The 14,028-nt window shown below is 33.3% G+C and overlaps 1 protein-coding gene across 2 annotated transcripts in view; it reads left to right on the top strand.

Moving 5' to 3' along the window:
- The window catches only part of Kiaa0825 (KIAA0825 ortholog), a 413,039-nt gene that overhangs the window by 107,531 nt on the left and 291,480 nt on the right, over positions 1-14,028 (top strand). For both annotated transcript variants that reach the window (XM_047556135.1, XM_047556136.1), the window contains one exon: positions 11,665-11,826. In XM_047556135.1, the coding sequence (XP_047412091.1) occupies positions 11,665-11,826 (162 nt within the window). The remainder of the gene's footprint in view (positions 1-11,664; positions 11,827-14,028) is intronic.

Raw genomic sequence — 14,028 nt, 5'->3', positions numbered from 1 at the left:
AACTTATTAAATATTTGGACTTAAGTTTGGCCTTGAGTATATCTTGCATAGGCTAATGGAAAGAGAAGATTTCCTTTCACTTCAGAGAGTACCAGCAGTAGAGGTTACTGTTGCTTGGTGAAAACAAGAAGGAGAACTATGATTGACACCTATGAGCTAGTCTATAAATAACTGATAATAGCATTAGCCAGAACTCTAAACTTACAAGTGACATCTTTGTTCTTCCTCATCTCTGATTCTTATAGAAAAAGGAAAGAACATTTATTAAATGAAGACTACAGTAGTTAACACAATTGGACAAAGAACTGAACAAACCTTTGAAGACCTTAGCAACAGGAACTTAGCTCTCGAGCTGTAGTTCATCTTCTCTTGCCTTGGTTTCTCCCAGTGTGATGACTTTGTTCTCAGGCCAGTTTCTTTACTCATTGAGGTGTGTGACTCCTGGCAACTTCCTGCTCACACCCTAACAGCTTCCTGAAACCTCAGTTCAGAAAGTCTCAGGGGAAAGTTCTGATTGATCAGGGATAAGCTTGTTATTAGAAGAGGAAAGGGAATGCTGGGCAGAAGTACTAAGGTGTTAAATAAATGGACAGCTTAATGAGTGATATCTAGCTTAGGAACAGATCACCAAGAATCTTAAAAGCCAGTCTGATGCTTAAATTATAGATGGTATTATTATTAAAGGTTTTTAGGCAGAAAAGTAGCTTGTTTAATAAACAGAATTTATCCATTGATGCATAAGATTTCCTGAACAGGGAAGGATATGAGGAAGCCACCTTGAAAAACATTCCCCCACAGATCCCATAAATCCAAGTGTGAATTTTGATCAGAGTTTATACTGAGGCAAAGTCATAAAAATTTAGAATAGGATGGCTAGGTAGGGATACCAAGAACTAATAGGGAGGTAATGGAAGTGACTTTCAGAGGGTGGTTTCCAACTCAGCAACCAGAACAAGTTCTAAATCTAAAATCTCAGGCTCCACCCCAGACTCACTGAATCACAAACTCTGGAGGTGGGCCAGTCAGTCTCTGTGTTAAGAGCTGTATAGATAATTCTAATGTGTGTAAATGTTTGATTGACACCAATGTAGTGTGTTTTTTGAAAGTGTGGAGTACGGAGCCAGACTTCCTTGAAATCCTAGCTATTGCTTATGAACTTTGTGACTTTGTACAAATTATTTAAATGTTTTGTACTTTAGAGGCAAATGCTAATATTAGTTCTTGCCTCACAGAGCTTAGAGAATAAGACTAAATGTGTGGGAAAATACTTATAACAGTATTTGAATACATAGTAAGCATTACATAATTATTTTCTCTTATTGGTAGATCTTGGTATTTGAAAGAAAGGTATTCATATAAATGATAATGTACACTGAAGTGCACATTGGCTTTTTTTGTTGTGGGGGATGGTACTGGGGAATACTCAAACTGTATGGAGCTCACAGACCTTAACAAAATAAGCAGTGGACCAAGTTTGTCCCAGGAGCTATAATGCACTCACCTCTATTTTAGGGAACCCATTCTTCCCTCATCTCTCACTGCCTTTTTCTTTTCCTCCTTTCCACCTACTCTTCTTTTCTTCTTCATCAAAACCCAGTCACCAAAAATACTCTATCCAAAAGGCACTGAGTTACTTTTAAAGTATTTATGTTTATTGAATGAGGTTTTACACTTCTATTGTAACATGAGATCAAGTAAGTCTAATATTTGATTATATACTAAAAGTAAAAAAAAAAAAGGTTATTTAATTTTTCATGATTTGCTCTTTTTCAATGAAAAAATTTTCCCATGGAAAAAAACCATAACAAAACAGAGCCCAGGATTGATCATTTATATCTAAATAAGATGACAATCAACTCCTAGTATTTTCTTTAATTAGTTTCTTATTCATAGAATACATGGCATTGAGTTTTTCTTATGTTTTAACGTAATGTCTTTCTTCTTGTCTGAACTAAAATAGTTGGAGAGGTTAACTTACAAGACAGACATGGCAACCAGAGCCTGTGGTGACTGTTCTGGGTCATGGCCCTGTGAGTCACCCCACTCTGCTTTCAGATGGCCCTCTATATCTCTTATCACCACAAGAGGCACTTGTTACATGGTGTCATTTATTTGCATTGCCTGCACATTTTTACTGAATTAGCAAGTGAAACCCATTTAAAGGCTTAAAGGTGCTTTTTGTAGACCATATGTCTCTTGAGAAAGACATTATAAAAGATAGTTTCTGCCTCCCAGGTGCTCCAAAATTTTGTTTGAAGTTTGAAGGAAATAGGACTTTACCTTTATGACTGCATAACTTTTTCTTGGATGAGAAGGGCAACTAAAAAGGTAAGATTAACTATAAAATTTACTAGACAAAGGACCAAAACACCTGGGAACTGTCTTCCCTACCTCTAAGGCCTATGCCCTATTCAGATAGAATAATAAGCCCATAAGGACAACTTTCCACATGGGTACAAAAAATTGCTATTATCACCATGGCTGTCTCTTTTCAGTGTAATTTTAACATACATTCATAGGCATTATAATTTTCTACCTGATTTTTAAAAAAGTGTGAAGTGAATCTTATACTTTACTCTTTAGTATAAAAGAAGAAAAATGTTCAATCTCTTTTGAAAGGTTATGATTCAATTAGAAAATATATTAGGAAGAACACTCAGCATGTGTTTTAACTTAAATCTGTCTTTTTGATGATGGCATTATTTTTATTCCTGTGCTAAATTTTTAAAGTTAATTTTTAACATGTTATATTAAGAGCTGATAATGTAATTTCTCTGTCATGGCATATTCTTTTAAAAAAATGAATTATTGAATTTCACATACAACCAGAAGCTATAGTAAAAATGAATTGTTAACTTGGTTTAAATTTTTTCTACAGGCTAATCTTCAGTCATGATAAGAGAAAGTAACACATATGATAAGAAATATAATTAACCAAACTCTAGCAAAGTTTGAGACTGAGAAAGGAATATTAGGAAGATATTTTATTAATAATGTACCATTAGAATGTATTTAAAATTTAGGACCCATTTCATTGCACTTAAGAGACACCTTTTCATTAAGATGTTCCCTAGAAGGGCAGCATATCCAAGTGTTTGCAACTGGGATTTAAACCACCATAAAACAAAGGGCAACTGAGAAAATATTCAGAAGTCTACCCTGGGTACCATTTTGGATTTTGGCTGGATTTGAATGTACTCTGTTCTTTGATTAGTATCCTCAACCAACAGTGGCTATGTCAGGAATCAGATATTCTCTCTCTCCTGTTCTTTCATGGAGGAAGGAGGGAAGGAAAGGGGCGGGGGAGGGGGACAAGAGTATTATACCCTTGGCAAATGAGCATTAAGTCAGATCTCTTGCTAATGTAATACTGACATCTTTTGCCAGAGGAGATGGAATGGAATGTGAGAGAATTTTATCATTTAACAGTAAGTTTAGGTGACATCCAGTGGAGCCAGTGTTGGTCTGGGAACCATCAAAGGAAATAATAGAAGCAGTTTCTTTTCAGTGTTCTCACTGACACAGAAGAATAGCCTCAGGTTGACTCTATCTCCACCCTTTCTAGCTACTTAAGTTTCTCTTGGTATGTGAAGCAAAGTCATATTTGTTGTATGTACCTTTCTGAATGGTCTTCAATACTATAATATGAAATAGTATTTAACATAAAATTGGTATATAGTATTAATATGAAATTAATATTGGTGTACAGTAATGATATGAATGAAAAGATATTTTATAGAATTTTATTACTATGTAAATATTAGATTTATACTAGATGAAATATTAGATTCTTATTAAAACATTTTTATGGGCAGGAGAAATGAGTTAAGAACAATTGGTTTTGTTTTGTCCCTTGACAGTCACCAACATGTTTCATTTTTAAATCATTCATGTGGGTACTCTGATGGGTAATGGGGAAAAAAGATCTCTGCCTATAGGAGCTTAAAGTTTTAGTAGATAACTCCCAAACTAACAATTATAATGTGACATACTAAATGCTAAAATGAAAGTATGTGCAAGGAAGACAGGAAGAAGCATCGAGAATAGGAGCCTAACCCAGCCTGATGTCTGAGGGCAGGCTTCTCAGAGGAGATGGCAATAGTATCTTACATTTGTACAACATTTCTACCTCCAGGGGATACTGTTCTAATGTGTTAACTCAGTTAAACCTCATGCACTATTGAGGCATAAAGAGACTAAATAACTTGTACAGTTATTTAGTTATTTTTAACTAATTATTAAGTTATTTTTAACTTAATTTTATTAAGTTATTTTTATCTCCACACAGGTAGTGGAGAGTAGTACCCAGATTTGAACCCAAGGTCTCTGGCTTATAGATTCCAGGTGTTAGCCCCTCCATATATCTGTCACCTCTTGTACTCTATAAATAGTGCATCACATGATAAAACTTGGTGGGTGTGGGCAGAAATGGAAAGAGAGAAAGAGGGAGACAGAAGAGTCTAACTTCCAGCTTCTAAGGGATAAGTGATTCCTGAATTCAAATTCAGCTTCATTTATCTTTATGAGGTTAAGCTTCCTCAACACTGTAATTCTTTCTCTACTCTCCGACCATTTAGGAGAGGGGTCCTGATACTTACCTGTGGAATTTCTAAATTTCCACATAATCAACTTAGATCAGGTTACATTTCCACTCCACAGATTTTCATTTCATCCTTTTAATCATTTACTCCCTCATTCACTCAAAGTTTTACCCTACTTTGGGTTGTACATATGGAAACCTCCTCAGAAAAGAGAAGTAATAAATTCAGTTCTGAAAACTAAGGTAAAAATATTTCTTTTCTTACTTTTACCCCAATTGTCTTCCAATATAAGTTTGCAAAATAGTCAAAGATAAAAAATGCTGGAGAAAAAAGATAAAAACAGTTCCAATTTCTTCTTAGTGCAGGTGGCAAACACAGTACCTGATTTTCCAACTACTTATTAGGTTTACATGACCAAGAAGCTTCTTTACAAATTCATAGTTATGGTGTTTGCATTCCACTTCTCCCCTGCTGTGGCTCTGGGGAACCAATCATTCAGGGGGCCTGAGCTTCTTCAGGTTCTGGAATATACTTAGTGGGCTCACCTGTTCTCTTGGGTGCTAGGAAAACTCCTTATTTGTTCCTATTCAGTCCTTGCTGCCTTCTTCATATTATAATACTGTTTAAAAGTTTTCTTTACTGGAACAAATGTATTCCATTTGGATTATGTCATGAATTTCATCTGTACTAATAAGGCCTTCCGTGGCATTTGTGTGTCACCTTTTTTACATCACTTGTCGGGTGACTCTGAGAGTACCTCCCCACTGAAAATGGATCCATTTGCAGTCAATAGCAGGGTGACTAATGTTCATTTTTCTTGGGAAAACTGAAATATGCGCCTTTTATCCTATTATACTGATCCACCAGCTTCAGATTATCTGAGTTTGTAGCTTCTCATTTTCTCCAGTATCTTAATGCTGTTATTAACAAGAATTCTGTTGCTAATGGTTTTTGAAAATAATATGTGTGCTTTCAACCACTACCTGTATTCATATGGTTTGTCTGATTTAGCTGGAGTTTGAAATTCATTCCAAATGCTGTTTTGTTGCAGATCAAATATGAGAAGCTCTAATATTTCTCTGGATTTATTTTCAGTGTCCTAAATTTTACTAGAAGAGAATGGGGCTAATCATTTTATCTATCAGTCATGAGGTGAAGAATACTTTCCCCTCCCTGAACTGGGGATTGAACCCAGGGACTCTCTACCACTGAGCTATATCCATGCCCTTTATAATTTTTAATTTGGGACAGGGTCTTAAATAGTTGCCCAGTCTTACCTGGAATTAGGATTCTCTTGTTTCAGCCTCCTGAGTCACTGGAATTACAGGTGTTGCCACTGTGCCTGGACACTTTTAAATATATGTTCTGTATTCTTTATGAATGATACATCAATAGATAAAGATGAATATATAGATAGTTATGTATACACACATGTATATACAGATTCTGTAAATACATATTTATAAATATATGCACATATATTTATATAACTGTATGTGGAAAGAGAGCAAGAAAAATGATTTTTGTAAATTTTATTTATTCCATGTATGTATAATATGTCAAAATATATTCTACTGTCATGTATATCTAAAAAGAACAAATATTTAAAAAGAAGAATTCTGAGTATATCCGCTCACTTTCTTTTTAGGGTGAACTTTTTCCCCTTAGGTATAATTTTATTTTTTAAGCACACAAAAAATTATATTTTAGATTGAAGTGCTTTATTATGCTCTGTTTCCTAGTCAATTATTGTTTTTATATTCTTTTGCACACATTTTCTGTTTTAGATGTAATTGTCAAATGTATTTTGTCAAACAGAATACTATACAGACTGTTTATAGAATATTATAATTTTTCTTTATTAACAAACTTACACTATAGATATTTATTATTTTGAAGATTACATTTTAGGATTAGGGATAAAATCTTTATTTGTTTTGGGCCAAACCTAGTTGTTTCTAAGGCCCATGAAATTTCCTTCGTTTTGTTTTTTTTACCAGTTGTTTTTGAGTGCTACTTTGTGTAAGAGATTATGCTTGGTTCTGAGATACTGAAAATGAATAAACTGGCTTAGTCTCTAGCATCATAGAAATCATTTTATGCTTGTGATGAATGGATTTCAACTATTCGTTAGTTTTTTTCCTAACAGCAGTTCTTCTTTTACCTAGGGCAAATCTGTATGATATGCTCTTTAAGATTGCCTACAGAATATTCATTTTTCTTTCACAAAGTGGAGGCCAGCCTGGGCAATGTAGGGAAACCCTGTCTCAAAATAAAGTGTATATAGGCCTTGGGGTCTAGTTCATTGCAAAAACACTTGTGTAGCTTATATGAAACCCTTGGCTCAACCTCTAGGAAGCATCACCCCCCACAACAAAAAAAAAGTCATTAGTATTTTACACAATAGCACCTTTTGGGTTGACTTTGTACTATCAAAATCCAGGTTTCCTGATGCCTTAAGGGCTATTTTTTAACCACAAGAGTTTTAACTAGAGCTCATGGACCCCTCAGGCAGTGGTTTCAAACTTTAGTGTGCAGAAAACTCACTTAGGAACGAATATTTATGGGACTGATTGCACAGATGCTGATTGATGATATTTGGAGGTGTTCCTGGAGTTTGTATTTTTAGTAATACAGGAGACCATACTGCCCTTTGAGAGCCATTGATGGATTTCAGATGGTTTGGTTTCTAAAGGGTCTACAAAAAAATGCCATGATGATATTAGGAGCAGCAGTTTACAAGTGAAAAGGAGTACTAGTAAGGTCAGACACACAATCAGCCTCAAGAACCCACATGGAAAAGTCTAACCATGAAAAGAAAAACTGCAAAGCAGATAAAAATACTCAGGTTTCATAGTAATCCCCTGAACAGTTGTTTTTAAGGAAATCTCAGAAGTGAATAGGTATGTTGGGAAACTGAAACATTGTTTTAAATTATTTTTACTTTACTATAGAAGCAAATAGAAACTTTAGTATGCTAATTTGTATTGTGACTCACCTTAGGAGGATGTAGTCTGTAGGATTTCCCAAACTTGTTTGATCATATAACCCTTTTCAAATGGTTATCAGTTTGAAAACACCCTTTAATAGAGGGACAAACATTAGTTCCTGGGTGCAACATAGAAGTAACTTGCTTCATAACCCTGTTGTGAATTAAAATTTAAATTGTTCTCTAAATCGTCTGAAAAATAGGAAAACAGAGAATTTTTGGACTGTATTTTAGAAAAATTTAAATTAAAATTGTAGAAGAAAAAAACTAGTTATTATTTACATAGACTTTACTCATTGCTAGTTGATGATAAATTAAAGGAAGTCTTGCCCTAAAATGAGTTTTTTTTTCCTTTATGATATTATTAAGATTTAGATGAGATTTATATTTCCTAAGCATCAGAGCTCAGGGGCTATGGTTGTAGCTCAGAGGTAGAGTGCTTGCCTAGAATATGTGAGGCACTGGGCTCTATGCTCAGCACCACATAAAAATAAATAAATAAAATAAAGGCATTTTGTCCATTTACAAAAAAAAAAAAAAAAAAGAAAAAGAATCAGAGCTCATCATACAACAATCAACAGTCATCAGTCATTATTTCAGATATTTTATAGATCTTATTGGTGGCAGACCAAAGATTGCATGTGTATAAACATGTGTATCCAAGTCTTCTTTTTTCAAATTTTTTTTAGTTGTTGATGGACTTATTTATTTATTTATATGTGGTGCTGAGAATTGAACCCAGTACCTCACACATGCAAGGCAAGCACTCTACCACTGAGCCACAACTCCAGCCCTGTCCAAGTCTTCTTCAAAGCAGGGCAGTTCTGTGGTTATTTAAATAAATAATTCAATAACTAAATAATTTAATGAATGAATAAATAAAGATTCAATTGACATAGATGAAGAAAGAGGCCCCCTGGATCAACTGATTGTATCTAGATGAAGTTTTCTGGGGAGGTGATTTGGAGGAGAGGAACAAACAATATTCAAAGAAGAGGGAAAGAGATTATTTTAATAAAAGAAAACTACATAAAGGAAATTTCTGCTGGGAGAAGTCCTTTCCTAATTTGGCTAGCAGTGAAGAGTCTCAGGGACAGAAAAATAGATATGCTTCAGTAGATAGAAATCATGAACTAAGGTGTGATGACTAGGACACTAGTCCTAAGAGATACTGTGGGGGAAATAAGTCAAATAAGTTTGGGAAATGCAATTTCATCCTTTGTGTTTAATTTTGCTTTAATTGGCCTTTCGCAAAATGAATTTATCACAGAAGTATTTTCCCCATAAATTAAGAACCCTCACTAAACCCCTTAGGAGAACACTGAGCTAATAGTGATAGGAAATAAGGACTACTAATTAATGGGCCTCCACCATAATCATTGTTTCTTTGGGACAAAAATGATTAGATTTAGGTCATACATGTTATTCTGTCCTCTTTCATTATTAAGTTATAAAGATTTGTCGAATTAAAATGGATTTGCCTTTCAATATTGTGATTTGTCTGAAATATAAGGTCCTTCTAACTTGAGGGCATGAACATAACATCTCTTCATGTAGAATCCTCAATTCCTACATAATTTAAACAAGTGCCACTCAGGTTATTGTGTTATAGTGTTATAGTGTTTAGTGTTTTGACTGTTATGGTGTTTTGACTGTTAAAGATTTTTCTTGAGATGTTTCTTTGCTTATTCTTATAAATACTTATATTACTTCCAATTTAGAATAGAGCAAAATAAAACCTTCCTAAATATGTTTCATTTTAATTCAAACTATTGAATGGACTTTCCTGATTAAACAAAAAATTAGGAAAGATTTTTAACATCTCTGAAAATTTGTTTCAAAAATATGTTAAATTCAAAAGGAACTTTTTAAAATTTAAAAAGTTAAACTAGTTAAACTAGCCTCTTACCTCCATGAGCAAAGATTTAAAAAGAAATCAAATTAGCCAAATGGGAATCAAACAATGACTAACTAGAACATGATTCATGTATTCTTTTTACTTTTTCTTTTTTGAGGCATGATATTTCTGGCAAAATCTTAGTTATGTATGCTCCTCACATATCTTATGAACCTGGAATTCTTAAAGAACAATGTTAGGTGTAAGTAAGGCTATTTAGAGGTTAGTTTTAATGTATATAGGAACTGAGATCAGTGAACATGGGACTGAGGTCATGTATGTGGGACTGAGGTCAATGTAGAAATGAATGCAGTTTTTGTAGGTATTTGTAGATTTTTTTAAAGTTTTTTTTTTTTTTTTTTTTTTTTTTTCTATACGAACAGGACTAAATTCCACAGTCGAAGTTGATAGATATCTTTCTCATGTACTGGCAAAGATATCATGATATTTTTTGTCCTCAGTGAAAGGCCATCATATGGATATGAGTTGGTGTCAACATTGTAAAGATTGACTGAAATGAAATGAATTATCTATATAAAATAATTACATTTCTGGAAACTTCCTTCTAAATCCATGTAAGGAAAGTAATCTTTTTTGATTTGGAATCACCAGACTAAATCCTGCATAATTTCAGAGGAGCATTCTTTAATATTTTCTCTCCAAAAGCACTTTATGCTTGCTTTATAGGAGTTTACAGATTTTCCGTTTTATAATTTCTCCTCAAGATAATCCTTAAATATATGTTTTAAGAAGTGACATTAAGGGGCTGGAGTTGTAGCTCAGTGACAGAGCACTTGCCTAGCATGTGTGAGGCACTGGGTTCGATTCTCAGCACGGCATATAAATAAATATACAAAGGTACTTTTATATAAAGTACATACAACTAAAAATATTCTTTAAAAAAGAAGTGGCATTAATAAAGGATTCTTTAAGTCCTTGAGAACATAATCAAAAGTGTCACATGGTGATGTCGACCTAAAATGAAAACAACAAATGAAACTTAAAGGTATGTAATAAGTGAGCTATTTCCAAACACTAAGAGTATAAGGTGTTTTCTATAATAATAAAATGGTAGTGAGACTTGACTAGTAACATAATTATAAGAATAAAAATCAATCTTTTTTTATCTTGAGTTATATTGTTCTTATGCAAGCAAGAGATATCACAATTATTTAGACAGGAGTTATTTTTAAACATGATTTCATGAACTATGTAGTCTATATCCTATTGCTGAATTAATTTGCTTCTTTTTAATGATATAGATATAATGTATAAAATCTTGCAGTTATACATCCTTTATCTGGTCTTTTAAAACATTTTTAATTTCAGACTTTCAAAAGAAACTGCCAGAATAATAAGAATTCCAAAATTTATTTCATATTCATATTTCTCAAATATTAATATTTTGCCATTCATTATAATTCTACACTTGTTTTCTCTCTTCTCAAAACCTTTTTTTCTGAAATGGGAGTTAAAACATTTATTATATACTTCAACCATAGAAATAAGAGTATTCTCTTTCATAACCACAGTACATACAGTTGGTTCAATCAGAAAATTAACAGTCATGCAATAATAGCATTATATTATAGATTTGCTCAGATTTCACCAAATAACCCCAATAATGTCCTTTATAACAAAACTAAAATGTTGATCATGTGTTGACTTTCGTTGTCAGATCTTTTTAGGTTTATTTAGACTAGAACATTTCATAGATTTTTTGTTTCCTGACCCCACACTTAAAGAGTACATATCATCTATCTTGTAGAATATCCCTCAATTTGAGTTTGTCTGATGTTTCCTCATGACTATATTCAAGTTATTCTAGACTTTAAAACATAAGATTATATAAGATGTAATTTCATAACAACAAATCACATCCTTGTTTATAACTCTTAAGAATGAACCTAATGAGCTGGGGAGATAGCTCAGTTGGTAGAGTACTTGCCTTGCAAGCACAAGGCCCTGGGTTCGATCCCCAGCACCGCAAAAAAAAAAAAAAAAAAGAATGAACCTAATTAACTAATTGCCATATTTGCATCAAACAGAATATCTCCAGCTTCCCAGAAGAAAGGACTTTCCTAGGAGATTTTATATGTGTTTCTTAATGAACAAATTTGTTTTAATTATGGAGTGTCTTGTTAGTTTGGATGGTTTATGGAACCATATAGATTGTTCTAATATTTACTGAGCTAACAAACAAAATGTTCAACAGTATTGATCTTCTCTTTCCACAGTTACTCCTGAATGCCCACGGACAGGAAGAAACCTTTCCCTTTCCTTAGATGAACTCAAATTCTTATCATACCTCATAAAATCTTTTTTGAAGCTAGAAAATGATGTTCAGGAGCTGTTCGAAGAAATATTTTTATTGTTTAAGATGTCCAGGAATGCTTCAGGTAATATGCTCTTTTATTTAAATCTTTAACTCTATGATTTCTCTGTTTTTGCTTCCTACCACTTTGAATCTGTACCACTATTTGGAAAATATACATGGTAAAATTCTTGAGTTAAACTTCAGTATAGTGCACACCATGGATTGCATTTTTATCTTTAGTAGATGGCAAATTCTTTAGTTCAGATTAACCAAGTTGTGTCTGGATAACGGTCTACAGTTAACATCAGATTGGTTCCCCTCCTCAAAACACACACCTGGTCTATGGAAAGAATAAGCATACTACTAGGGCCAGATGCACTAGTAGCCAGATGATCTTGAGTAAAACATTTAGTCTCCTTTGACCTCAGTTTTCTCATTTTCAAAATAATCATGGAGAATTACCTTCATTTTCTGTTTGTTTTCTTTTAGAATTAGATGCTTAAGATTCCAAAGAATTATATAGGGTTTTGAGGATTAAATGCCTTAGTGAATAAAGTACTTAAAGAAATGTCTAGCATATAAGCAAGCAATATATTTGAGTTGTTGAAAATAGTAATTACAAATATTATGTGGTTTCAGGTTTAGTTAGTCTTAGCAAAATCCCTTCAAAGAATGTTTGTTGAAATAGTGTTTCTAACATTATAGAATTCAAAGACATAATAGTGAAGGTACATTCTCTGTTGTCATATCTATATTTATAGATTTCATTTTTATCAGAATGGAACATACAAAATTCTCTTACATGATGCCATATATCAATCTAGGGACAATGATTCCATCTGTAAAACAGAATGAGGGAAGCAAGGGATTAACAAAAAATCTGAAAATTTCAACCCCAAAGCCCAGTTTCTTAATTAAAAAACTTACAAGATTATAAACATATTGAGCAAGTTAAATGTATTTATTTATTTACTTTGCCTTAGATGAAAACATTAGAAAAATTATAGGGTCGAATTTGTTTTACATTAAGTTGTTCCTGGCTTTCTGTGTTTCAGGTTAAGTTTAGGTAGCACTCTTATAATACAAATAATGCAAATCACTGTTAGTCCTTTTTCTTTTTTCTTTTTTTAATGATTTTTTTAGATGTTGATGGACCTATATTTTATTCATTTAATTTATATGTGGTGCTAAGAATCAAACCCAGTACCTCATACACGCTAGACAAGTGCTCTGCCACTGATCTACAACTCCAGCCCCAAGTCCTTTTTCTAACTGTAATGAAATACCTGATGCTGGATAATTTATAAACAAAAGAGGTTTATTTAGTATCCAGTTTTCTAAGACCAAAAGTTCTAAAGGTATGGTGTTGGCTCTGGTAAGAGCTCTCCTAACTGTACCACCTCATAGCAGATAGCATCACATTGGCAAGAGCTCAAGCAAAAGAAAGAGATCATATTGCCAGACAGAAAGCCAAAAAGACAGGATGATCGAGTCTTGCTCTTTTTATAACAACCTTCTCACAAAAACTCAAGAGTGCCAAGATAACTGCCTTAATCCCTTCCAGGAGCCATGCTTCAATGACCTCCCACTAGTCTGCATCTCTTATAGATTCTACAACCTTTATACTACCACACTGAGGACTAATTTTCCAATACATGAACCCTTGCAGAATAGACTCAAGCCATATTCAAATTGTACTAACCACTTTTCCAAATATGGAGCTAATTGTAAGAAAATTGAGGTAGATTATAGATTTGTGAAATTGACAAAAAATAAAACTGTAAGACAAAAATATGAATTTCAGTTAAAAAAAGAATGAAAAAAGTAGGTTTAATTGACGCACTATTGCCTTGAAAAGTTGACATTTGGTGTTGGTACTCATTGCATCATGCCTGGCTAAGATCAGGCACCTCTTATCCACCTTTCTAGTTGATCTCTTATGAAGTGTACATTAAAAAATAGAATGAACTCCAGAACATATAGGTGCCGACCAATTGTGAGTCATCTTGATTTTGTCCTAGATCAGTACCTTGAGAATTTGTGTCATTTCTGAGAACTTTATTATTCTTAAGGGTAGCATAAATTCACAATCGAAGTTGTATGTGAGAAGTATTATAAAGCTATAAAATGACATGGTTGAGAACTGAAGCAAAAATTTAAAATGTTGATTTCAGAGAAAAAGGAGAAAAAGAAAGAGCTTGTTTAACTACATTAGATTACGATCAAGCAATGGGTAGACTTGTAAATTCTGAATATCCGAAAGCAATAGTTAATATTTTTGAAA

Source organism: Sciurus carolinensis, chromosome 6, assembly GCF_902686445.1.
Source record: "Sciurus carolinensis chromosome 6, mSciCar1.2, whole genome shotgun sequence".
NCBI lineage: Eukaryota > Metazoa > Chordata > Mammalia > Rodentia > Sciuridae > Sciurus > Sciurus carolinensis.
Note: the sequence above shows the minus strand (reverse complement) of the source record. Positions and strands in the feature narration are given on the sequence as shown.